Source organism: Corvus hawaiiensis, chromosome 35 (genome assembly GCF_020740725.1).
Source record: "Corvus hawaiiensis isolate bCorHaw1 chromosome 35, bCorHaw1.pri.cur, whole genome shotgun sequence".
NCBI classification, from domain to species: domain Eukaryota; kingdom Metazoa; phylum Chordata; class Aves; order Passeriformes; family Corvidae; genus Corvus; species Corvus hawaiiensis.
The window spans coordinates 820,024-845,525 of record NC_063247.1 but is presented as its reverse complement, the minus strand read 5'-3'; the positions used below and the strand labels follow the sequence as shown (position 1 = coordinate 845,525).

At 54.0% G+C, this 25,502-nt stretch overlaps 1 protein-coding gene across 1 annotated transcript; it reads right to left on the bottom strand.

Moving 5' to 3' along the window:
- Positions 1-1,197: 1,197 nt before the first annotated feature.
- On the bottom strand, positions 1,198-25,502 carry LOC125319051 (zinc finger protein 883-like). Its single transcript, XM_048289997.1, has 5 exons — positions 25,481-25,502; positions 24,307-25,294; positions 11,370-11,385; positions 2,024-2,478; positions 1,198-1,945 (listed from the first exon to the last, which is right to left on the bottom strand). The coding sequence occupies exons 1-5, from the start codon at positions 25,500-25,502 to the stop codon at positions 1,471-1,473; spliced, it is 1,956 nt and encodes a 651-aa protein (XP_048145954.1). The 3' UTR covers positions 1,198-1,470.

Sequence of the window (25,502 nt, the reverse complement as noted above, 5' to 3'; positions counted from 1 at the left end):
TCACAGTCACAGAATGAGGAAGGGGTGTCACCTCAGCTTCCTGAAATTAGCAGAAAAACTCCAAAAGCCATTTCTAGCCCCCAAAATTGGCAGAAAGCAGCAGGATCTTCCCCAAAATGGGCTCCCTGTGTCCCTCCCTGTGGTGCCCACTCCAAGTGCCAGAGCCACGTGTCATCCCTTGTCTCCCTGTATCCCCTCCTCAGGATCGGGGGGTACCCAAAAAACCCCTCAGGAACAGGGGATAACCCAAATGCCCTCAGATGTGGGGGATACCCAGAAAGGAGATTCCCCCGGCCTCATCATCCCCAGCCTTCAGCTCTTCATTCCAAACCCCTGCCCCCCTCCCATTGCCCACCCCTCCACAACGTACCTCCCACTCCGTCCAGACCCTCTGAATGCCCATCCAGCCCCTCCTGGGGATTTTGAGGGGGCTGTAGGGTCAAGTACTTTTGGAATGTGACTGAGCCATTTGGAGTGGGAACTGAACATTTTTTACTGGGATTCAGGGGTTTTGAGGTGACAGATCAGGGCCTCTCATCTTCTGGAGTACAAAGTGATGGAGAAAACTCTTCCATCTTATTCAAGAAAGGTTCATGAAGGATGTCTGGACTTCAGGTGGCTCTCTTGAAAGCTGTTTATTGCATAGGCAAAGTTACAGCGTTTCAGGGAGTGGGTATCCAGAGCCAGCCCTACAGCTGCCAGCTCCAGCTGTAGACATACCTGAAGCCACTTTCTGTTCAAGTTAGAAAGCATTAGATACTTTTCTTTGCTGAGTAGCTTAATACATAACAACCAATAAGCACCACACACAATACCTTTACATTTGCCTATAGCCTATCATAGCTACTACCATCACCATATTATAGTCATTATTATCCAATCACAAGAGTAAGTAAGTAACAATTTAAGCTTACAATGGGAAATTCTCTGACCTCTCTTCTTGCTAAATCGACATTTCTTGTTTGCCTGCCATATCTCTCTTTTTGGTAAAGATATGTTTTCTATTTACTTATGCTCTTCTTGAGACTTATTTACTTGGTGAAAAACATGTCTTTGTTTGTAGTCACATACCTTTGTCCTAATCATAAAAATCTCCTTCCAACTCATCTCCAACCTTTGCCTTCTCAGTTATTCAGTGGTTAGTGTTTCAGCAAAACATCTTTTACTCTATAGCAAAACTTGCTTTCATTTCTATCTCATCCCCAGTTTCTACATTCAGAGATCTTTCTGCCAAGCCTACATATCTGTGAAACTTTCTTACCAAACTTTCATCTTCTCCAACACCATCTCCCCTCAGAACCTCCAAAATATCATCCTCCCTGGTGACTGTGGAGATTCAGAAGGATATGGAGACAACCAGCCAGGTGTCTTCCCAACATGGATACAGGGAATGTGAGTCCTTCAGTGGGGGATGAAGTTGGACCAGCGGACGAAGCTCTTCCCACACTCGGGGCACTTGCAGGGCTTTACTTACCGGTGGCTCCATTGGTGTCTGTTCAAGTGAGAGCTCTGGATGAAGCTCTTCCCACACTCAGGACACTTGTAGGGCCCCTCCCCGGTGTGGATCTTCTGGTGGTAGATAAGTTTGTATCTCTCGGTGAAGCTCTTCCCACACTCAGGACACTCATAGGGCCTCTCCCCGGTATGGATGCGCTGGTGCCTGATGAGGTGGGCGTTGGTGTTGAATCCCTGCCCACAGTCGGGGCAGTGGAACAGTCGCTCCTCTGTGTGAATCCGCTGGTGCTTGAGGAGCTCGGAGCTCATCTGAAACCTCTTCCCACATTCGGGACACTCATAAGGCCTCTGCCCAGTGTGGATCTTCTGGTGGTAGATAAGGTCAGAGCTGTCTCTGAAGCCCTTCCCACACGCAGGACACTCATAGGGCCGTTCCCCGGTGTGGATGCGCCGGTGCCTGATGAGGTGGGAGTTGCGTTTGAAGCCCTTGCTGCAGTCAGGGCAGCGGAAGGGCCTCTCATCTGTGTGCGTCCGCTGGTGCAGGAGGAGATGGGAGCTGGTATGAAACCTCTTCCCACACTCAGGACACTCGTAGGGCCTCTCCCCGGTGTGGCTCCTCTGGTGGATGATCAGCTCAGAGCTCTGTCTGAAGCTCTGCCCACATTCCCCACACTCATAGAGCCTCTCCCCAGTGTGGAACTTCTGGTGGAGAGTCAGGCTGTATCTGTGCCTGAAGCTCTTCCCACACTCTAGGCACTCATAGGGCCTCTCCCCAGTGTGGCTCCTCTGGTGGATGATCAGGCTGGAGCTGTGGCTGAAGCTTTTCCCACATTCCCCACACTCGTAGGGCCGTTCCCCGGTGTGGATCATCTGGTGGCGGATCAGGCTGGAGCTCGTGCTGAAGCTCTTCCCACATTCCCCACACTCATAGGGACGTTCCCCAGTGTGGATCCTCTGGTGGAGGATCAGGTGGGAGCTCCGGCTGAAGCTCTTCCCACATTCCTCACACTTATGGGGCTTCTCCTCAGTTTGAAGCTGCTCATGGACCACCAGGTCTGATCTCTGGCTGGATGTCTGGCCGCCTTCCTGGCACAGGGTGGGTCTTTCCTCCTCACAGCTCCCTGGGCTGCGTTTGCAGCCCCTCCTCCTAAGGGATCGCCGGGGCTTTTCCTCCCCATTGGATTCCTGCGCCGTGGAGCCGCTCAAAACGGCCTCTTCCACCAGGTTCTGCCGTGGGGATTTGTCCTCCCTGGGCTCTGTCCTCTCCTTGTCTGGGGGAGGAAGGACAAGGAGAGGATGGCATTTGCCTCTGTGCCACAGGGAAGGGGAAGGAGATCCCCCCAGTCCGTCCCCGGCAGGACGGCATCGGCAGCGGGCTTGTCCTGCAGCCGGGGGCGATGCTGGGCTGGGAGATGGAGCAGGAGAGAGGGGGAAAGGGACAGGGACTTCCTCCTCACCTGCCTGGGTGTTCCGGGGCATCTTCCTCTTCCTCACAGTCCCTTTCTCCATTTGGCAAAGGTTTGGGAATGGGAAATCCTGGTTTGGGGAAAAACAAGGGATGAGCATGTTAAGTTTGAATGTCCCCCTTCTCAATTCCATCTCTACAAGTCACCGGGCATCTGGGGTCCAGAAAAACCTCCCAAACACCAACATTCAGCCCTGAAAAAGCCTCACAGGAGTTCCCCCTCTCTAGTCCCACCACTCTGATATTTGGGGATTCCCCCCCGTCCCAGCTGCCAGGGGTCACGCTTGTATTGGGGTCCCCCATCTACTTGGTCCCTGGCCTCCCCAGGCTGCTGGGAATCCAAGAATCCAAAAAGCTCTCACGTTTGGTCTCCCCACTTAGGAGTGCTGGGGGTTATGGGGTCCAAGGGATCCTTCTCCCCTTATTCTCTGCTTCAGGGTGCAGGGGGTCCAAGGAGTCCCCCCTCCCCCTCTCCAGGCTGTTGAGGGTCCCGTGACTGGCAGCGCTCCCCCCTCTCTGGGTTCCCCACTTTGGGGTCCTGGGGGTCACAGGGGTTCGCTCCTCCAGACTGCCGGGGCTCCTCTGGTCCAGGTACTGCCCCTCTCTGCTCTCCCATCTCTGGGGGTCCCCAAGTTCCCCCCTCTGCCTCTCCCGGGGGGTCCCGCAGCCCCCTGGCGCTGGACTGGAATTGGCCGTGCCTGACGCGGGGCAGACCCAACCCCCTGCCCGCTGCCAGGGCTCTGCTGGCACCACCACCAAGACCACTCAAAAACACCTCCTGGAGACCCCCAATGTCCCTGCAAGGGGCATTTGCGGCTCAGCTTTGGAGTTCTTCATACTCCAAACATCCGCTCCTCCCAAAAAAACCCAATCCAGGGACCCCCCAGGATATCTGGGCCAAGCTCCCCCTTCCCGGGCACCTGCGAGATGGGGGGGCAATGCTCCCACGGGTGGGGGGCTGCAAATTCAGGGAGCACTCAACCTCGTTCTTCCTTCCCCTTTACTTGATCCTCCCTTGTCCCTCCTCTTCCTCCTCCCACCTCCTTCTCCCACTCCCATCCCTTCTTGCTCTCCTTCTTCATTCCTCCTCCCCAATCCCTCCTCCTCCTCACCCCAGGACCAGCCACACCCTGGGTCCCCCGTTCCCGAGCCCCTCGCAGCCCGCGGGAGCAGCGGGGATGGAGCCGGGACAGGTCGGGATGGGCAGCGCGGGGCTCTCGGCTGCTCCCACCCGCTGGGGGCGGGGCAACCCGGCCCGGGGAAAGGAGAGGGAAACTGGGAACATTGGGGGCTGCACATCCAAACTGGGCCTTGCTGGGGACCCTGGGTGGGGACTTGCAGCCCTTGGGGCTCCTCTCGGAGCCTGGAGAGCCGGGAGGGGGAACGCAGAGAGGGCTGGGGGATCTCAGGAGTGGCATCACTGGCAGTCACTGCTTTGTACTGGGGTAACTGGAACCTTACTGGGGAAACTAGATGGGACTGGGAATGACTACAAGCATGCTGAGGCCAAGTGGGATATACTGGGAGTATCCGTAACCATACTGGGATTGACTGGGACCACACTGGGAGCAACCAGGACCATGCTGGGGAGAAATGGGACCACGCTGGGGGCTACTGGGAGCAAGTGGGAGCAACTGGGTCTGAACTGGGGGCAACTGGGCACGACTGGGACCATGCTGGGAGGGACTGGGATCATATGGGGAGTGACTGGGACTATACTAGGGGCAACTGGGTTCAACTGGAACCACACTGGAAGATCATGGGAGCAGCTGTGCCCATGCCGCAGTCATACTGGGATCCTACTGGAACTGGCTGGGATCATACTGGCAGTGACTGGAATAGTACTGGGGGTATCTGAGAGTGACTGCAATCATACTGGAATCAGACTGGGAGTGACTGGAAAGGTGCTGGCCGTGACTGGAACCATACTGGAGGTGACTGAGAGCAACAGAGACCATGCTGGGAGCAAATGGGATCATATTTGGAGTAACTGGGAGTGACTGGATTCATACTGGGAACAACTGGGCCCACACTGGCAGTGAGAGGGAGTCACTCTGGACATGACTGGAATAATACTGGGAGTATCTGGGAGTGACTGGTGTCATACTGGGGGTGACTGTACCCATACTGGAGGGGGACTGGGTGCAACTGGGATCATACTGGAAGTGGCGGGAAGTGTCTGGGATCATACTGGCATTGAGAGGGAGCAGTTGGGATCACATTTGGGGTAACTGGGATCATACTGGGAGTGACTGGAACAAGACTGGCAGAGACTACGGTTCCTACTGGGATCATGCTGGGAGCCACTGGAATTACAGCACGTGTGAACAGATCCTGACTGGGACTTACTGGGAGCTACTGGGCCCATGTTGGGAGGAAAATGTGGACACATTGGGAGCAGCTGGGATCAGCTGGAATCATACTGGGAGCAACTGGGACAACACTTTGGGAAACTGCCAGAAACTGGGATCATGCTGGAAGCAACTGGGAGTAACTGGGAAAGACTGGGATCATTCTGAGGTAACTGGAACCTTACTGGAGCAACTGGGAGTGCCTGGTAATGACTACAAGCATGCTGAGGCCAACTGGGATATACTGGGAGTGTCTGTAACCATACTGGGGCTTACTGGAAACACACTGGGAACAGCTGGGACCATGCTGGGGACAACTGGGACCACGCTTGAGGCACCTGAGAGCAACTGGATCTATGCTGGGGGCAACTGGGCATGACTGGGACTATTCTAGGGGCAACTGGGATTATACTGGGAGGAACCGGGAACAACTGGAACTATGCTGGAGGCAAGTGGGATCATACTGGAATTATGGTGGGAGCAGCAGGGTGAGACTGGGATCATACTGAGGGTGACTGGAATCATCCTGGGATTGACTGGGAATGGCTGTGAGCAACTGGAATCATGCTGAAAGCAACTGGGAAGAAGTAGGAAGGACTGGGAGAATGCTGGGGGTGACTGGGATATACTGGGAGAGACTGGGAGTCACAGGGATTCTACTGGAGGCTACTGGGCTCATGCTGGCACAGACAGGCAACAACTGGGAGCACGCTGGGGGCCACTGGCATCATACTGGAAGTGACTGGGATCATACTGGGATTATAGTGGATGTCAATGGACCCTGACTGGGTGTTACTGGGAGCTACCAGGCCCATGCTGAGAACCTACTGGGGATACACTGGGATCAGACTGGGAGCAACTGGGAATGATAGGTTGCATGCTGATGACAACTGGGATATACAGGCAGTGACTGGGAAAACTGGGGGCAACTGAACCATGCTGAGGTAACTGGGAGTGCCTGGGAATGACCACGAGAATGTTCAGGGCAACTGGGATATACTGGGAGTTTCTGAGACCATGCGGGTGGTGACTGGGACCACACTGGGAGTGACTGGGAATGTGCTGGGGGAAACTGGGACCACAGTGGGACCATACTGGGGGCAAGTGTGAGTGACTGGGGCCCTGCTGGGAGAGACTGGCATCATACTGGCAGTGACTGGGACTATGCTAGGGGTAACTGGGAAAACTGGGAACACACTGGACAAAAGTGGGAGGAACTGGGAGCAACTGGGACCATGCTGGGGAAAAATTGCATCATAATGGGGAATGACTGGGAGTGACTGGGTTCATACTGGGAGCAACAGAGATCCTACAGGGAGTGAGGGGAAGTGACCAGGATCATACCGGGACTGACTGCGCTCATACTGGGACTGATGAGGAAACTGGAACCACTCGGAGGGGGAACTGGGCTCATACTGGGAGCAGGCATTTCCCGGCCCCGGGACCCCTGAGCCCCTTTCCCGGCCGTGCCGCCCCTGCAGCCCCCAGACCCCCCCGCCGGGGTCCCGCCAATCCCAGGGGTCCCCCCTCTCGGGCTCCCCGCTTTGGGCTTCTGGGGCTCTCCTCTCTCTGGGGTCCCGCTTAGGGAAGCCGGGGCTCCCGGGGGTCCCCAAAACCGGTGTCCCCCCGCCCCCGCGCGCTCCCCACGGGGCCCCGGCAGAGCTCGGAGGGCCCGGCCCGGGAAGCCCAACCCCCACCGCGGGGGGACCCGCATCCCCCCGCCCCCGCCGGGGCTCTGCCGCCACCGCCACCGGCACCCCCAAAAACACCTCCCGGGACCCCCCGATGTCCGCCCGAGGGCATCTGCGGCTCGGCTTTGGAGTCCCGCAAGCTCCAAACATCCCCCCAAAAAACCCCAAACCCAGGGACACCCCGGGACATTTGGGGCGAGCTCCCCCTCCCCGGGCACCTGCGGGACGGGGGGCGATGGTCCCGGGGGGCTGCGAGTTCAGGGAGCGCTGGAGCCGAGCGCTTCCTCCTCTCCTCCAGCTTCCCGCTGCCGCTCCGCCTCTTCCTCCTCCTCCTCCTCCTCCTCCTCCCGCCTCTCCCCAATCCCACCTCCGCCTCCTCCTCCTCCCCTTCCCCCTCCCCCGTTCCCGAGCCCCTCGCAGCCCGCGGGAGCAGCGGGGATGGAGCCGGGACAGGTCGGGATGGGCAGCGCGGGGCTCTCGGCTGCTCCCACCCGCTGGGGGCGGGGCAACCCGGCCCGGGGAAAGGAGAGGGAAACTGGGAACATTGGGGGCTGCACATCCAAACTGGGCCTTGCTGGGGACCCTGGGTGGGGACTTGCAGCCCTTGGGGCTCCTCTCGGAGCCTGGAGAGCCGGGAGGGGGAACGCAGAGAGGGCTGGGGGATCCCAGGAGTGGCATCACTGGCAGTCACTGCTTTGTACTGGGATCGTACTGAGATCATACTGGCAGTGATTGGGCTGTACTGGGATCGTACTGACATCATACTGGGAGCAGCTGGGCCCATGCCAGGGGAGTCTGCAATCACACTGAGGGAGACTGGAATCATACTGGGATCATACTGGGACACCTGCGGGGGACAATTGAGACCATGCTGGGAGCAAATGGGATACAGTGGGAGTGACTGGAATCATGCTGAGGGTGACTGGGAGCAGCTGGGAGCAACTGGGATCATGCTAGGAGCAACTGGGAGTGACTGGGTGCATGCTGGGGGTGATTGGAAGCAACTGGGCTTCTGCTGTGATGAACTGGGATGATGCTGGAAGTGACTGGGATCAGACTGGCAGTGAGTGCGACTACACTGAGGCTGACTGGGAGGGGTTGTGAGCAAATGGGATCATGCTGGAAGCTACTGGGAGGAATTTGGAGTGACTGGGAGTGACTGGAAAAAAAGTGAGGGTGAAAGAGAGCCACTGGAATCTGTGGGATGCAACTGGTTCATACTGGCAGTGACTGGGAGCACACTGGGGTCATATTTGGATCCTATTGGGAGTGACTGGACTAATACTGGGAGTATCTGAGAGTGACTGGGAAACACACCATGCATATCATCCCCCATACTGGGGGTGACTGGGAGCAACTGGGAGCATATGGCATCATACTGGGACTGACTGGGTTGATCTAAGAAGCAACTGGAACCATGGTGGAGGCAACTGGGCCCATACTGGGAGTGATTGGAAATAACTGGGATGAAACTGGGACCATACTGGGAGTGCTGGCATGTGACTGGGATCATACTGGAGGTGACTGGGATCATTTTGAAATAGAGCAACTGGGGTCACACTTTTGGCTACTGGGAGCAACTGAGAGAAACTGGGATCATTCTGCAAGCAAACTGGAGTAACTGGGAAGGACTGGGTGCATGCTGGAGGCAACTGGGCTATACTGGGTGTGACTGGCATGATACTGGGATAATAAACACCTTACTGGGGCCACTGGGAGCATCTGGGAATGGCTGCAAACATGCTGGGATATACTGGGAATGTGTGTAACCATACTGGGGGTGGCTGGGAACACACTGGGAGCGACTGGGATTAACTGGGATTTACAGAGCCTTCCCTGGGGACAGCTGGAAGTGATCCCCCCATTCCCCCGCCCTCCCTCGGGCACTGCCGCATCTCCCAACCTGCGCCACCGGGATCTGCCCGGAGCAGCGCGATGGCTCCAGCGCTGGGGCTGGGGGCTCCTGGGGCGGCGAGGGGGGACTGGGACCCCTGGCACCCCCTGGGACCCCCCTGAACCGCCATTCCTGGGAACGGGACCCCCATAACCCCCATTCCCGGGAATGGGACCCCCCTTAACTGCCTTATCCTCCATAGGGACCACCCTGAATCCCCTATTGCCGGACATCAGGACCCCCCCTGCTCCCCTTTTTACGGCCATCCCATGTCTCCCACCATCCCAAATTCCCGTGTTCTTGGTGCTGGGACACCGTGGAGCTCCTTGGACCCCCATTCCTGCCTTTCCCAGCCACCAGCCCCACCTTTCTGCAAAACCGGAGACTGCCTGAACTCCCCTTCCCGGACATGCCGGGTGTCCCCACCCTGTCACCCCCCTTTTCTGGGAAACTGCGGACTCCCCTTTCCTGGGCACAGGGACCCCCTGGAACTCCCTTGTACCTCTCCCAGTCCCTTCACTCCCCTTTCCTTGACCCTGAGACTGCCCTGGACCCCCATTCCTGAGAACCAGGATGCCCTTTTACCCATTTCCCTGGCGCTGGGACCCCCCTGCGCCCCCTTATCCGGCACCAACGCAACCTTTTCCTGGCCACCCTGCCTCTCCCAGCCCCCAGACCCACCATTTTCCCTGACCCTGGGACCCCTGGGCCCCCATTCCTGCATTTCCCAGCCCCCAGACCCTCCTTCCCTCACACTGAGGGCCCCTGGCATCCCCTTTCCTGGGCACAGAATTCCCTGGACACCCCATCCCACCTCTCCCAGTCCCTGCATCCCCTTTCCTTGACTCTGAGCACTTGACCCTCTTTCCCAGCTCTCCCAGCTCTTCAAGTCCCTCCTCTCCTTGACCTGTGGACCCCCCTTGGATCCCCAAACTCCCACCCCCCCAGATTTCTGTGTCCCCCCAATTCTCCACTCCCTGCAGTACCTGGAAGTGGCGCTGTCAGAGCCTGGCCTGGGGTCCCCCAGTCCCTGATCACGGGAACGTGGACGGGACCCCCTCCGAGCGCTGCCACAGCGAGCGGGGCCGGATGGAGCTGCAGGCATGGGGATGGGAGGGGGAGCCGAGCAAGGATATTGGGATAGCCAGACCCGGGATACTGGGATAGCCAGACCTGGGATACTGGGATAGCCAGACCCAGGATACTGGGATAGCCAGACCCGGGATATTGGGATAGCCAGACCCGGCTCAAGGAGAGGAACCGGCACGTGGCTGACAGTGACCTGGAGACAGAGCCAGTACAACATGAGCGGGGGGAGTGGGGGGAGCCGGGGGCTGGGCTGGGATCTGTGGGAATGGACTGGATCTCTAGGGGTGGGATCTGTGGGAGTGGGATGGGATCTGTGGGCCTGGCATAGGAATCCAGGGAGCTGCAAGGGGCTCCGTGGGGCTGGGACACGACTCCATGGGTCCGTTCTCTCCTCGTTCCCAGGTCTCCCCACGGTGCAGGTGGTTTCCAGCTGTGACCTCCTGTCCCACGGAGCGTCCATGGATCCCACTGGCACGGCTACGATGGGTGGGATTTCATCTCCTTCCAGCTGGGATCCGGGAGCTTTGCAGTGTCTGACGGTGCCACCTGGATCCCCCAGAGGTGCTGGGAATCCAAAGGGATCCTGCCAGAGCAGATGAAGCATTACCTGGGACACACCTGTGTGGAAGAGCTCCCAAAATACATCGGATGTGGTTGAGAGGCTCTGGAGCACAAAGGTGGGTGTGGGGGGGAATTCCTATGGGAATGTGGGATTCAGGAAGGGTGGACCTGGGAATGCAGGAATTCCCATGGAATTTCCATGGATGGATCTCACTCTCATCCCAGTCAGGTGAGAATTCCATGGACGGATCTCCCCCCCAGCCCACTGCCATGGGAATTCCATGGGGAAATGACTGGAATTTATGTCCAATCAAATCCCTGCTGCAATTCAGTGGGACATAAATCCCAATCTTTTCCCCAGGCCGGGTCTGTGGTGCCCATGGCAGCGCCAGGGGAGTGCCCTCTCCCTGCCCGAAGCCGAGCTCGGGCCTTTCCTTCAGTGTTCTCTGCCCTGCCCGGGGCAGGAGGGCACTGACAGAGCAGCTTTGGTGGCACCAGGCACCGGCCGGGCTCCGGCCACTGCAGGTGGCTCCGCGGGAATGTCCAACACCAAAGCTTCAAGCGAACAACAGCTCCTGGAGGGGATTCTGCCCCCTCTGCCTGTCCTGGGAGCCCAAGGCAACGCCCCGGGCACAACAGCCCAGAGTGCTGGAGCACAGTGTCCCTGGGCCAGGCCGTGTTCCCGGGCTGTCCCGTGTCCCTCGGCTGTCCCCTGTCCCTCGGCTCCCTGGGGCCGGGGGTGACAGCAGGACCCAGGGCAGCCCTGGGGTGGAACAACCCTGAACCCCAGCGGGGCCAGTTCCCCCAGTTCCACCCAGGGGGCCCAGGTCACTCCCAGCATGGGCCCTGTGGCTCCCAGTCACCCCAGTATGGTCCCAGCTCACTCCCCAGTATGATCCCAGTCATTTTCAGTTACACTCAGTATGATCCCAGTATGACCCTGGTCACTCCCACTATGATCCCTGCATGGTCCCAGGTGTTCCCATTCACCCTTAGTATAGTTCTAGGCACTCTCAGTAAAGTCCCAGTTTCTCCCAGAATGATCCCAGTCATTCCCACTGTGGCTCCAGTCCTCCCCAGTATGATTCCAGTATGAACCCAGTCACCCTCAGTATGATGCCATTTGCTCCCAGCATAGTCCCAGTAACTCCCAGTATGATCCCAGTCACTCCCAGTAGCTTCCAGCATGATTCCAGTCACTCCCTATATATCGCAGTTGCCCTCAGGATGCTCCTAGTCACTTTCAGTATGATCCCAGTATGACCCCAGTCACCCTCAGTGTGGACCCAGTTCCTCCCAGTCTGATCCCAGTTGCTCCCAGTTGCCCCTAGCACAGAGCCAGTCATTCCGTGTACGATCCCAGTATGTGTCCGGTAGGATCCCAGTCTCCCTCAGCATGGTCCCAGTCTATTCCAGTTGCCCCCAGTGTAGACCTAGTCACTCTCAGTCGCTCTCAGTGTGTTCCCAGTCACTCCCAGTGTGGTTACAGACACTCCCAGTATAGCCCAGTTGCCCTCAGCTTGCTCATAGTCATTCCCAGTCACAGCCACCAGTAAGCTCCCGTAAGGTTCCAGGCTGCAGTCCTCCAAGGCCAGGCTTCTCCAGCCTGGGCGCAGGGCCCTCTGTGAGGAGCCAATTCAGTTTGAGTTCAGCCATTTTAGGTTGCCTCAACTCTGGCTGTCAGGGTTTTCAGAGGCATGCGGGGGCAGGGAGCGTACACCTGCCACTTGCAGGAGGCAGCCACGAGTGGGGGAAGCCTCATCTCTGGGGAGTCTTGGCCTGGCAACACCCCACACGAGGAAGGCAGTAGGAGACACTGTGGAGGGGCTTCTCCAGTCAGGTCAAGGGGAGGTCTCCACCAATGGACGGCCCAGGAAAGTTGGACTGGGCCAATGGTTCCCTGTCCTCAGGCAGCCTTTGGGAGGGGCCGGGGGAGTATAAAACCCAACTGCATCAGGGCTCACTGCTGCTCCTTCGGGAGGTCTCGCTACTGCCCGCTGCCTGTGTGAAAAACAATGAGCCAATTCAAAAGTTGAAAGGGTTTTATTAACAAAAATTTAATAATTGACAACTACAGACCCCAAGTGGCAAGCTGCCTGCCTACAAAACACGGGACAGCAGTACTTGGCGTTTGGCTATGTGGGTTAGCTGGGCACAACCCTCGGGGCTTGTGCAAGGCCTGTTCTCCCCTCCCAGTGTCAATCAGGGTATCTGGACACATTTGTCCAGTCAGGGGCCGAGTTGGTTTGGTCCCTCCCTCATGCCTGCCCATAGGGGCCAGCTCATCCCTCTGGAGCATGCCCAGTTGTTGCCTAAAGGAGGGGCCCCAGCCTGAGTGACACATTCTGGTGGTTTTGACTGGCACTTGCACACTTCCCACCCCCAAGAAGATTCCGGAAAGTTATTCCCGTCAGCCATTTTGTTTTATTTTAATCATTGACAATTCAACAGTAAAAACATACTGAACACTAAAGCATCCTAATATACAATCTAACTCTAACCATCACTCTCAACTCCCAGTCATTTTCCAACCTGAAATCAGAGAACTTTAACAGTATTAAACTTGGTAATTAACTCTTTAACCCCTTGAATCAGTAACTCCAAATATGAAAATCAACATCTCCCTTCACTGTTTATAACATCCTGGCCCGAGCCTGCCTTCTGGCTCTGCTGCCCTCGCACCTGTCCTGCCTTCCTGTGCCCCTGAGCGCTGCCTCGCTGCTTTGCCCTGCCTTCCTCCCTGGGCGGCCTGAATCCTGCCCTGCCGCCCTGATCCAGCCATCACTGCCCCCCCTGCCGCGCCAATCCCGGCACTCACTGCGACCCTGTCCAGGCTCCTGGTCCTCCTGTCCGAGCACCCGCTCACCGCGTGTCCAGGGCCGTTGCCGCGGGAGCCGTGCCTGTCCAGCTGCCCCCCTCCAGGAGCTGCGCAGGCTCGGTCGGACCCGGCCCGGCCACAGGCAGGCAGCGTGCACGGCCCCCCACCTGGGCACCAACAGCACTGCCCTGACTTGCTGCTGCTAACGCCCTCTTTTTCTCTCTGTCCCCTCTCTCCCCTCTCCCCCACTCTTTTTCCATTTTCCTTTCTTCTTTTCTGTCTCTTCTAGCCATCTTCTGCTCAGGCAGCTCCTTTTCCTTCTCCTTTTGTTGTCTATAAACGGTTCTCAGTGACAATATTTGCCTTGTTTGGTTCCATTCCCTTCCCGACCATCCATTTTTAAAAGAACTCCTCTCAGTTCCCCACAGTGGAACACGACACCCCCTCTCTCCACTGTGTCTTTCGCTGGATCACAGCCTCCTCCAGGTATCCACCTACTCCGGTGTGAGCACCTCCGCCCTGGGCTGTGGGTTGATTACTGCATCCCTCGTGGATCCCCAGGGGCTGCTTCACCATGCTCATCAGCACGGCCTGCAGAGGAATCTCAGCGCCAGAGCCTGGAGGAAATCAGGGGGGATGGGGAGGCAGAGGTTAAATGATTTGCTAAGAAGTTGTTTGTTAGAAGCAATGCATACCGCTTGCCCAACACTTATTGTGCCTACCAAAACAGGATGAGAAGATATGAGACTATTGATAGAGGGAAGGAATCTTGACCAAAGATCCTGTTTTTAACCTAAAACTAACTCAAACCAGTCTTGAAGTTTAGACGTGGGCCAGGGACATAAAGAGCAGGCGCAGGGAAGCAAGGTGAAAAGTTCAGGATGAGGAAGACCCTTTACTTCATCTGAGGAAGACTTATTTCATCCCGGAGACCCCTGCCTATGACCACCAGACAACACTGCGCAAGCACAACGCGGATGTAAATAGCTTTTGGGATCACTGTAATATGAGGCGAGGCTAGGCGGGGCTAGGTAATGAATATGTATAGGTGTATTGGGAAACTCAATGAATATGGAACTTGTAACCCGATAAATACCAAGCTGAATGCAGCTGCCGGCACGCGTGACTTTGGAGGAATTATCCCCATGTGTCCCAGCGCTGGAATAAACATACCTACTTTACTACTTATTCCAGTAGTGGAGTCTTCTCCGCTCATCATTTTGGCGAGCCGGCGGGAGGAACTCTGTCCGGCTGCAGGATTGGCTGAGGAGTGAACGTCCGAGGCGTGCCCCAGGGCTTTCCTGGAGGAACTCCGCCCCTCGGCTCGCTCACTGTGGGGCAAACAACCTGCTGGGACTGCGGATAAACAGTATGTTCTGGATTTAGGATGCCTGTAAGTCGTACGCGTGGCCAGGGCTGCTGGTAAGATGCGAGGAGACGTCCCGTGCACAGCGTAGTCCCTGTGTGGGTAAAGGTGAGGCTTGCAAGCAGCCAGCTACGGGAGCTGGGAAAGGCACCCGGCTATGGGAGCCGACAAGAAGAATCGCCAACCGATACAGCGGCTGCTAGCGATCCTGAGAGCAGATCGGGTGATTCCGCCAGAACTTGTTGATGACTGTATTGGGGAAAATATAAGCAGGACCCTGAAGTTATTACAAGTGAGTGTTATGAATATTTTGGCTACTAGTAGCTGGTTTGAGTGTTGTGTTGCTTATATGTCTTTTGGATATTGGTTGTTATTGGACTGCTTTTATATTAGCTCGCCTATTTGTTTGTAGATCGGAGATGTGTATGTTGCCGTGTGTTGTTTGAGCATGTTGTATTGAAACATTTGTTTGGAGCGATGCTAGATTATTGATTTTTGTGCTAATAGAATTAGAATTGTTGCTAGGCAAGAAGTTAGAAGAACCCCTCTCCCTTAGTGGTTTGGTCTTGATTCTTGGGAATTTGTAAATCCGATAAAACATTGGATGGAGAGGAGAGGCAAACGAGTTCCTTTAGAGGGAATATACAGAACCTCAGCAGGAAGATTAGTAACTTTAGACTGAGAACAACCAGTGGCAGAGGATTTAGGTTTTGAAAGAATACATGGAATGTGGTGATGCGATACCTTTATTGTATTTTTATATATGTTTTCTGTACCCCGATGGTTCATCCCTACCTTCCCCACTCCTATTCCCAGTTGGTTTGCCCCAGACCCAAGACTCTCCCCTGGTGCTCCCTACATGGTTGTTCTCCTCCCCTTGTTCTAGCTCTTTCCCTATCAATCACCCAAACCCCTCCTGTTGTTCCCGAAGGTTCAGTGTCCATCACCTGAAACCTCCCAGTTTACCCTTATATGGTCCTCATCAATCCCCCGGGACCCTACCCCTTTGGTTACCTCCCCCTTTGGAAATCCCCTAAACCTTGAGGCCCCATTGGGGCATGTGATCCCTTTCCCTCCTCCCCTTGAGGCTATTGGCCCAGGGAAATGTCTATCCTCGTTCATATCCCTCCCTTAGAGATTTCTATTGGTCCCCTGTTAAGCCATCCCCATTGTAACACCTCCCTTTATAAGATGTCCCCCGGAGCTGTTCTGGGCTTGTCTCCTGTGAGTTGCCTCCAATAAACTTGGATTACCCCCTGTGGCAAGCCTCCCTGCTACTTTTTATCCTCTCCCTCATCCGGACTGCTGACAGCCACTGTGCCTGGAGTTTCAGCTCCCCTGAGCAGAGCTGAACTCCTGAGGAGCAGCTTTAAAGCCAAGAGCCTCCAGCTGCTCCCCACTCCTGTTGCACACTGCAGGGGCTAGCCTGGGCAGTGGTCAGTGGCAGTCATTGCAACAATGGAATAACTTGTTTTTGTGGATGCATTAGAATTTTTTGTTCAGCAAGAGGGTGGCATGTTGCGTAGGTACTAATACAGTGTAAAATTTGTAAGAGGAGATGGCACTGTTCTTCTGCCAGTGTTGGGGTTTTAGGAGCTCTCCTGGTTTTTCTTCTGTTAAAGGAATTTTGCCCATACCTGTTGCTGGGGGAGAAAATGGCTGGGTACTTAAGAAAAACAAAAGAGCTGGCTACAGAATGGGGCACATCTGGCTACTCTTTTGTTTTCACCCGAGTGTGTGGGGGCAATCGGTCTAGGCGTTCGGACAGAGAGGGAGGCTGCTTTCTTCAGCCGCTTTTCCTTCTGCTGGAGAAGCCCCGGGATCCCAAAGCCCACCTTCCCTGCCCAGCTGGGAGCTGGGCTGTGGGCGCCCTGCCCTGCTGTTGCTTCAAGCCTTCGCTACGTTGTAGCCGTGCTCACCCTGCCTGCCCAGACCTCGGGGGAGTTTCCCGTTTGGATACACCTCGTCTGCCATCTGGGATTTGTGCTTGTGCCTGCCATTCCAGCCTGCTGCCATTCCAGCCTGCTGTTCCCGAGGGTCCGGCCAGATGTTGCAGTGGGGATACTGCAACATGCATATATCAAACCAGGAGTCCCATGGAAAGGAAATATATGTGGACAGACAGATTCTTGATAGCTGTTTCAGAGAGATGTTTATTTCTCCAGCCGCATGGCCGGGCTCTGCTTAGGAACTGTTCCAGTCACGGGACCAAGGGTCCTTCTGCCCGCGCAGGGAACACAAACCAACCAATGGGAACGAGGCTGAGCAGGGGCAGCGAAACCCCGTGTCTGTGCCCTCAGGGCCCCTCTCCCAGGGCTACACGGCGGGGGAGGAGACCCCAACACCTCACCCGTTTTATTTTAATAAAAGGAGAATGAAAACAACTGGATAAACATAACAAGAACAGTTTCAAAACAAAACAAGCCACCCTCCTGAGCCTTTAAATGTCTAAACAGATTCTGTGGAACATCTTAGGGCTGACAGAAGGGAGACAGAGCTCTCCAGGCATGCTTTGTGGGGAAACTGAGGCAGGAGAGGGTTTAATTTCTTCCCTCCCCCTTTTCATCCCCCCCTCAGCATTGGAAAGGGATTTTTGGGGAAACAATTGGCAAAAGCATGGTTTTGTGAGGGAAACCATGGATGAAAAAACGGATTGGGAATACACTGGGGGTAATAGGACATAGGGTAAAAGGGAAAGGTGGGATTAGGAAAGGGAGACTGTAGGGGGGGCTTACAATGGAGATATTGTCTAACATGACTACAATTTTTTGCATATATACTGCCTTTTACAAATATACCATCAGGCCCAGTGACCTGCGATGCTTGTAACCCTTTTCTCCCTAGTACAATTTTGAATTCCACCACCTCTCCATCTCCCAAGCTTGGGATGCATTTTTCAGGGTTATTCTTTTTAATAGCAGTTCTATGCACGAATATGTCTTGCTGGTTGTCACACCTTGTTATAAAACCATAATTTTGCTTAACATTATACCATTTTACTATCCCTAAGATCTTAGCTACTATGATTTTTTCCTTTTTTCGAGTGGCTGCTGTTTTCTGTCTCGCTGCGTCTTTGCTCTCTCCTTCGGTCGCTCCCGAGTTGGAATTGTCAGAGCTGCTGGTGCCTGCGCGCTCTTCCCGGGGTCGCGTTCGGGGCTGCGTGGGCCGGGCCAGGCCGCGCCGCTCAGTTCTCCGTGCGTCGCCTCCTCTGGTCGCAGCTTCGCTGCCGCTGCCGGGCGCTGCACCCACGTCTCGGCCGGGCCCCCGAGCGACGACCCCCCCGCGCCCTGCTCCAGCGCGCGTTTCGGCTGGGCACGGCTCCACTCCACCGCCACCGCCACCAGCCGCCGCCCATGTGCCGCCCCTCTCGGTCAGACGTTCCCGGGGCTCGCTCCACCACGCGCTGCGCGGGTCCGGGCAGGCACCGCCGGGTCCCGCCGGTGTCTCGCTCCACTGCCGACACTGCGGCTCGCTTGGCTCTGCCCGCACGCGGGAACTGCCTCGCTGCTGCTCACAGAGCACTCGGTGCACGTGGCCTGGGCCGCACGGTCCCTGAGCCAGGCTTCCCTTCGCCAGGACACAGCTGACATTGCTCAACAGTCTCAGTAACTAAATAATATTCATGAAAATATTCTTCCATCGGCATATATTTTGACTCAAAATTTAACTGGGTCCAAACGGCCTTCCAAAAATCCTTCGTAAGAATTAAATCCCAAGAAACATAGAAAAAGTTCTTAAACAACCATGCCAGGAAGTGTTTCAGTTCTTTTTGAGCTTGAATCAAGCTAAAATTTACAAATCGTTGTTCAAGAATCATTTTCAGTTTAAGATAAATGTCCATATGCGGCTCTGAGAGCCAAGAGTCTTCCCACAGTTCCTCCATAGTTTAGATATGGAATAGCAAAACAAAACCAAGAAGAGGAATCCAAAGTTTCCAGGGTTTACTCACACAAATCAGTCGCTTAGGGATCGGGGATCGTTCTGCTCACAAATCTCCACCCTAATCTCCTACATTTCCCCCCCCTCTATCCTAAATTATCCACAGGGTGGGAGGGGGGAAGGGCAGAGAACGGGTTTGGCTGAGGTGGGTTAGTCGCACGACACGTTTTAACCATTAAATGAAATAAAGGAATGAATTTGGAAACAGAGAGGTTTCCCGTGGCTTGAGAGGAATAGAGTTTCTTCCCCACTTTGGCCCAGAACGGATCAGAAAGGACAGAGTCTGTGGTGGCATCAGGAAAATTTCAAGATATCCAATTAGTGAAAGATTTGAGATTTTTCTTAGAAAGAACACCTTTAGAGAATTTAAAGTTGGATTTTAAGAGAAGGGTTAGAAGAAAGGGGTATAGGTCTCTCTCAGATTGGGAAAGGCTGGGTTTAGCTTGCCTATTTCCCATTTAAGTTCCTCCCTCAGCAGAAAAAGAGAAAAAAAACAACTTAAAAGTATTGCGCGCAAGAAAGAGAGGAGAGCCCGATTTTAAACTTACAAATCCCGTCTTCTGGTGGGGCTGTCTCCTGTTGAAGTCCAAAAAAAAGTCTGCTGGGGGTGTGGTCCGGCCAGTTCGATCCTCAGGGATTTCTGTCCCAGATGAGAGAGGCGAGGGTCTCAAACTGTCCACCTCCAATGTTGGGGAAGATGAAACAGGAAAGCCTTATAAATATGATTGCCTGACAAAAGATTTTGGGAATATGAAAACTACAGGCAACATCGAAATGAAAGCCACTTTTGAAATACCAAGTCTTAGTTACTGAACAACTGGAAAACAATGGTATGGCCGACTGAAGGTAATCCCCTCTTGATGGAACAATACCCTCTGCTTGCAAGCAGGTCCAAGGGTCAGAGCAGACCCTACTAGCTCAGCAGAAGGGGTCCAAAGAGTAGTTTTTAGAAGTTAAGATGTAACACTCTATGGTAATATAAGAACTCTTATAGGCTGTATGTAAATGCTATAGGATTTGTATCTTGTATTAGATTGGTTAGTGACAATTAGAATATTCAGTACAGAAGATGATTTATTGTATTGTAACCAGGACTTCAGACACTCTTGCTCACACTTCCACTCTTGCTCTCACTTCCACTCTTGCTCTTACACACTCTCTCTCTCTGTCTTACCTGCTTACTCTCTTGCTCTCTTGGGCCTGCTCAGAGCTGAGTCTGGCAGCCCTTTGCAATAAACCCCATGTGTCCCAAGATCAGACTATAGAGATCTCTCGTCTCCGTCCGTCCCGACCGTCCGTAACCTACACTCCAAAAGGCCCTGCTACAACATAGGTCCTTTTTTCAGAGGATCAGCACATGAACGGCTGGTTCTGTCTTGGCGTGGTCAAGACGCAGCTCAGGCCAGGAGTCCCTTGGAGGTCTGGGGTACAATGGCTGCTCGGGCACCAGTTATGACAGCTGGTGTGGGGTCAGTAGCTCTGACTGAGGAAGCTGTGACCAGTCCAGAGAGATGGTCCCAAAAGGAATTGCCTTCCCGAGGCCCAGTGTCTTCCCTCAGCTGCTAGCTAGGAGGGCCCGTGCAGAAGCTGTCAGTTCTTTAGTGATTGTCAGCTCGTGATTTCAGCTCAGCTCTGCAGGGCAGCCTCCCAGGCAGCCAGACCAGGGAGAGAGACAAGAGGCCCACGTAGCTGTTCCGCACGAAGGTAGCTTTATTGATCTGTACTCCAGCGAAGGGGAGGCCAGGGACGGGCTCTCTCTCTCCCCCGCAGGGGCAGAGGGCTAGCTTTATGGGGTACAGGGGTGGGTGTCAGAGGGTAAAGGCCAATGGGCTACAAAGGATCTGCATAGGGTCTCCCAGAGGATTCTGGGTTTGTCTTCTTCTCGCCATAACTGAAGAGTACCTCCCTTTCCAGGGAAGTTCTGCTGGGAGGTTTAGGCAATCTCCTTATCTCAGCAGACATCCCTCCAGGGCAGTGGCTGGGCATACCCCATACTTGTATATATTGGTCAAGGTTGTGTGTGCTTAAGAACTATCCACACTTTTATGATGATAGATGACAATAATATAAATGTAGCTGCCAGGAATCACTCTAATTTTTGTATTTGTGATTTTACCAAGATTGTTAGGTGTGACTTTTTGTATTTAGCACTGGTTGTGTCTCATCAATTGATAAGGTCTAACTACACCATATACCATAAATTGCTACCGACACCTATTGGGATGGACCTCACATTAATAAAGCAATTAATGAAACATCAAGACCTAATTGAGATTTTAGGAGAAATCCAAAGAAACAGGAAAAAGACCTTAGTCACCATCCATCATGAAACACAAGAAATAAGCAGAATCTTGCAAAGAGTAAAACAAGATACAAGTCATAACTGGTGGGACTCGCTTTTTGGGTGGTCACCTACCGCAACTGGCATTCTAAATATGTAATGTCACCCCATAATTGTCTTATTACTTTTGGTTAGTGCCTGCCTTGTGTTGTCTATTATGTTGCTTGTTTGGAGCTATAGAGTACTAAAAAGGTTATCAGTTTTAACTACTTTGTCAAATGCACATGGAAAGGCATTGAGGAATGCTTATCATAAAAAAAAAAATCATTATTAGCAAAAGAATTCATGTATTAGTAAAAGAATTTACTATATAGCAAAGGGGGAACTGAATCAGGGGGGATGGGGAAGCAGAGGTTAAATGATTTGCTAAGAAGTTGTTTGTTAGAAGCAATGCATATAGCTTGCTCAACACTTATTGTGCCTACCAAAACAGGATGAGAAGATATAAGACTATTGATAGAGGGAAGGAATCTTGACCAAAGATCCTGTTTTTAACCTAAAACTAACTCAAACCAGTCTTGAAGTTTGGACTTAGGGCAGGGACATAAAGAGCAGGCGCAGGGAAGCAAGGTGAAAAGTTCAGGATGAGGAAGACCCTTTACTTCATCTGAGGAAGACTCTTATTTCAACCCAGACACCCCTGCCCACGACCACCAGACAACACTGCGCAAGCACAACGCGGATGTAAATGGCTTTTGGGATCACTGTAATATGAGGCGAGGCTAGGCGGGGCTAGGTAATGAATATGTATAGGTGTATTGGGAAACTCAATGAATATGGAACTTGTAACCCGATAAATACCAAGCTGAATGCAGCTGCCGGCACGCGTGACTTTGGAGGAACTATCCCCCATGTGTCCCAGCGCTGGAATAAACATACCTACTTTACTACTTATTCCAGTAGTGGAGTCTTTTCTGCATATCAGGAGCACCTCCTTCCCCTCCTTCACTGACCTTGGTGTCTCCACGTTGTTTCCCTCACACATTCTCACCTCCTCCTCTTCTCTGACCAGAAGCCAAAACTGTGACTTTGTTTTGGTTTTCTTCTTAAATCTGTTATCCCAGAGGCGTTACCAGCCTCTCTCATTGGCCCAGTTTTGGCCAGCAGCATGTCCATCTTCAGAGCCATCAGGGATTGGCGCTGCTGGACATGGTGGAAGCTTCCAGCAGCATCTCACAGGAGCCACCTCTGTGGCCCCCCCGCCACCAAAAACCAGGCCTTGCAAAACCAATGCACGAGTCATCGGTGAGAAAAGCTCTGACTGAGTAAAAATTGTTTTGTGCATTTTCTGATTGGCTTAAAAGTGTTGTGGTCTCTGGCACCTGCACATCTCCATGGCAACTGCTGAGTCATCACCGCCGCATGCCCTGATTGGCCAAAGGCTGCTTTGGGGTGGGGGCTGGGGGCCTCCGTCAAACGTGGGACCCCCACAAGCTGCTTATAACCACCAAAACTGAGAGTTATAACCCTCCCTCAGACACCGGTGGAACCGTGGGGTCACCCCAACCCCCAAAATGAGGCACGGGGCCCACAAGCCATTTATATCCCTGCCCCAGGTTGGGGGAAAGCAGCAGGATCCTCCCAAAAATGGTGTCTCCTCACAGTCACAGAATGAGGAAGGGGTGTCACCTCAGCTTCCTGAAATTAGCAGAAAAACTCCAAAAGCCATTTCTAGCCCCCAAAATTGGCAGAAAGCAGCAGGATCTTCCCCAAAATGGGCTCCCTGTGTCCCTCCCTGTGGTGCCCACTCCAAGTGCCAGAGCCACGTGTCATCCCTTGTCTCCCTGTATCCCCTCCTCAGGATCGGGGGGTACCCAAAAAACCCCTCAGGAACAGGGGATAACCCAAATGCCCTCAGATGTGGGGGATACCCAGAAAGGAGATTCCCCCGGCCTCATCATCCCCAGCCTTCAGCTCTTCATTCCAAACCCCTGCCCCCCTCCCATTGCCCACCCCTCCACAACGTACCTCCCACTCCGTCCAGACCCTCTGAATGCCCATCCAGCCCCTCCTGGGGATTTTGAGGGGGCTGTAGGGTCAAGTACTTTTGGAATGTGACTGAGCCATTTGGAGTGGGAACTGAACATTTTTTACTGGGATTCAGGGGTTTTGAGGTGACAGATCAGGGCCTCTCATCTTCTGGAGTACAAAGTGATGGAGAAAACTCTTCCATCTTATTCAAGAAAGGTTCATGAAGGATGTCTGGACTTCAGGTGGCTCTCTTGAAAGCTGTTTATTGCATAGGCAAAGTTACAGCGTTTCAGGGAGTGGGTATCCAGAGCCAGCCCTACAGCTGCCAGCTCCAGCTGTAGACATACCTGAAGCCACTTTCTGTTCAAGTTAGAAAGCATTAGATACTTTTCTTTGCTGAGTAGCTTAATACATAACAACCAATAAGCACCACACACAATACCTTTACATTTGCCTATAGCCTATCATAGCTACTACCATCACCATATTATAGTCATTATTATCCAATCACAAGAGTAAGTAAGTAACAATTTAAGCTTACAATGGGAAATTCTCTGACCTCTCTTCTTGCTAAATCGACATTTCTTGTTTGCCTGCCATATCTCTCTTTTTGGTAAAGATATGTTTTCTATTTACTTATGCTCTTCTTGAGACTTATTTACTTGGTGAAAAACATGTCTTTGTTTGTAGTCACATACCTTTGTCCTAATCATAAAAATCTCCTTCCAACTCATCTCCAACCTTTGCCTTCTCAGTTATTCAGTGGTTAGTGTTTCAGCAAAACATCTTTTACTCTATAGCAAAACTTGCTTTCATTTCTATCTCATCCCCAGTTTCTACATTCAGAGATCTTTCTGCCAAGCCTACATATCTGTGAAACTTTCTTACCAAACTTTCATCTTCTCCAACACCATCTCCCCTCAGAACCTCCAAAATATCATCCTCCCTGGTGACTGTGGAGATTCAGAAGGATATGGAGACAACCAGCCAGGTGTCTTCCCAACATGGATACAGGGAATGTGAGTCCTTCAGTGGGGGATGAAGTTGGACCAGCGGACGAAGCTCTTCCCACACTCGGGGCACTTGCAGGGCTTTACTTACCGGTGGCTCCATTGGTGTCTGTTCAAGTGAGAGCTCTGGATGAAGCTCTTCCCACACTCAGGACACTTGTAGGGCCCCTCCCCGGTGTGGATCTTCTGGTGGTAGATAAGTTTGTATCTCTCGGTGAAGCTCTTCCCACACTCAGGACACTCATAGGGCCTCTCCCCGGTATGGATGCGCTGGTGCCTGATGAGGTGGGCGTTGGTGTTGAATCCCTGCCCACAGTCGGGGCAGTGGAACAGTCGCTCCTCTGTGTGAATCCGCTGGTGCTTGAGGAGCTCGGAGCTCATCTGAAACCTCTTCCCACATTCGGGACACTCATAAGGCCTCTGCCCAGTGTGGATCTTCTGGTGGTAGATAAGGTCAGAGCTGTCTCTGAAGCCCTTCCCACACGCAGGACACTCATAGGGCCGTTCCCCGGTGTGGATGCGCCGGTGCCTGATGAGGTGGGAGTTGCGTTTGAAGCCCTTGCTGCAGTCAGGGCAGCGGAAGGGCCTCTCATCTGTGTGCGTCCGCTGGTGCAGGAGGAGATGGGAGCTGGTATGAAACCTCTTCCCACACTCAGGACACTCGTAGGGCCTCTCCCCGGTGTGGCTCCTCTGGTGGATGATCAGCTCAGAGCTCTGTCTGAAGCTCTGCCCACATTCCCCACACTCATAGAGCCTCTCCCCAGTGTGGAACCTCTGGTGGAGAGTCAGGCTGTATCTGTGCCTGAAGCTCTTCCCACACTCTAGGCACTCATAGGGCCTCTCCCCAGTGTGGCTCCTCTGGTGGATGATCAGGCTGGAGCTGTGGCTGAAGCTTTTCCCACATTCCCCACACTCGTAGGGCCGTTCCCCGGTGTGGATCATCTGGTGGCGGATCAGGCTGGAGCTCGTGCTGAAGCTCTTCCCACATTCCCCACACTCATAGGGACGTTCCCCAGTGTGGATCCTCTGGTGGAGGATCAGGTGGGAGCTCCGGCTGAAGCTCTTCCCACATTCCTCACACTTATGGGGCTTCTCCTCAGTTTGAAGCTGCTCATGGACCACCAGGTCTGATCTCTGGCTGGATGTCTGGCCGCCTTCCTGGCACAGGGTGGGTCTTTCCTCCTCACAGCTCCCTGGGCTGCGTTTGCAGCCCCTCCTCCTAAGGGATCGCCGGGGCTTTTCCTCCCCATTGGATTCCTGCGCCGTGGAGCCGCTCAAAACGGCCTCTTCCACCAGGTTCTGCCGTGGGGATTTGTCCTCCCTGGGCTCTGTCCTCTCCTTGTCTGGGGGAGGAAGGACAAGGAGAGGATGGCATTTGCCTCTGTGCCACAGGGAAGGGGAAGGAGATCCCCCCAGTCCGTCCCCGGCAGGACGGCATCGGCAGCGGGCTTGTCCTGCAGCCGGGGGCGATGCTGGGCTGGGAGATGGAGCAGGAGAGAGGGGGAAAGGGACAGGGACTTCCTCCTCACCTGCCTGGGTGTTCCGGGGCAT

What these genes read in the sequence shown, in the direction of transcription:
- LOC125319051 (XM_048289997.1), bottom strand. Translation starts at nt 25,502, where the DNA reads ATGCCCCGGAACACCCAGGCAG. An exon ending in GCCCCGGAACACCCAGGCAG is followed by an intron (nt 25,295 to 25,480) that starts GTGAGGAGGAAG and finishes TTCCTCCCCCAG; the next exon opens with ACAAGGAGAGGACAGAGCCC. An exon ending in TGTCCTGAGTGTGGGAAGAG is followed by an intron (nt 1,946 to 2,023) that starts GTTTCATACCAG and finishes CCCTGACTGCAG; the next exon opens with CAAGGGCTTCAAACGCAACT.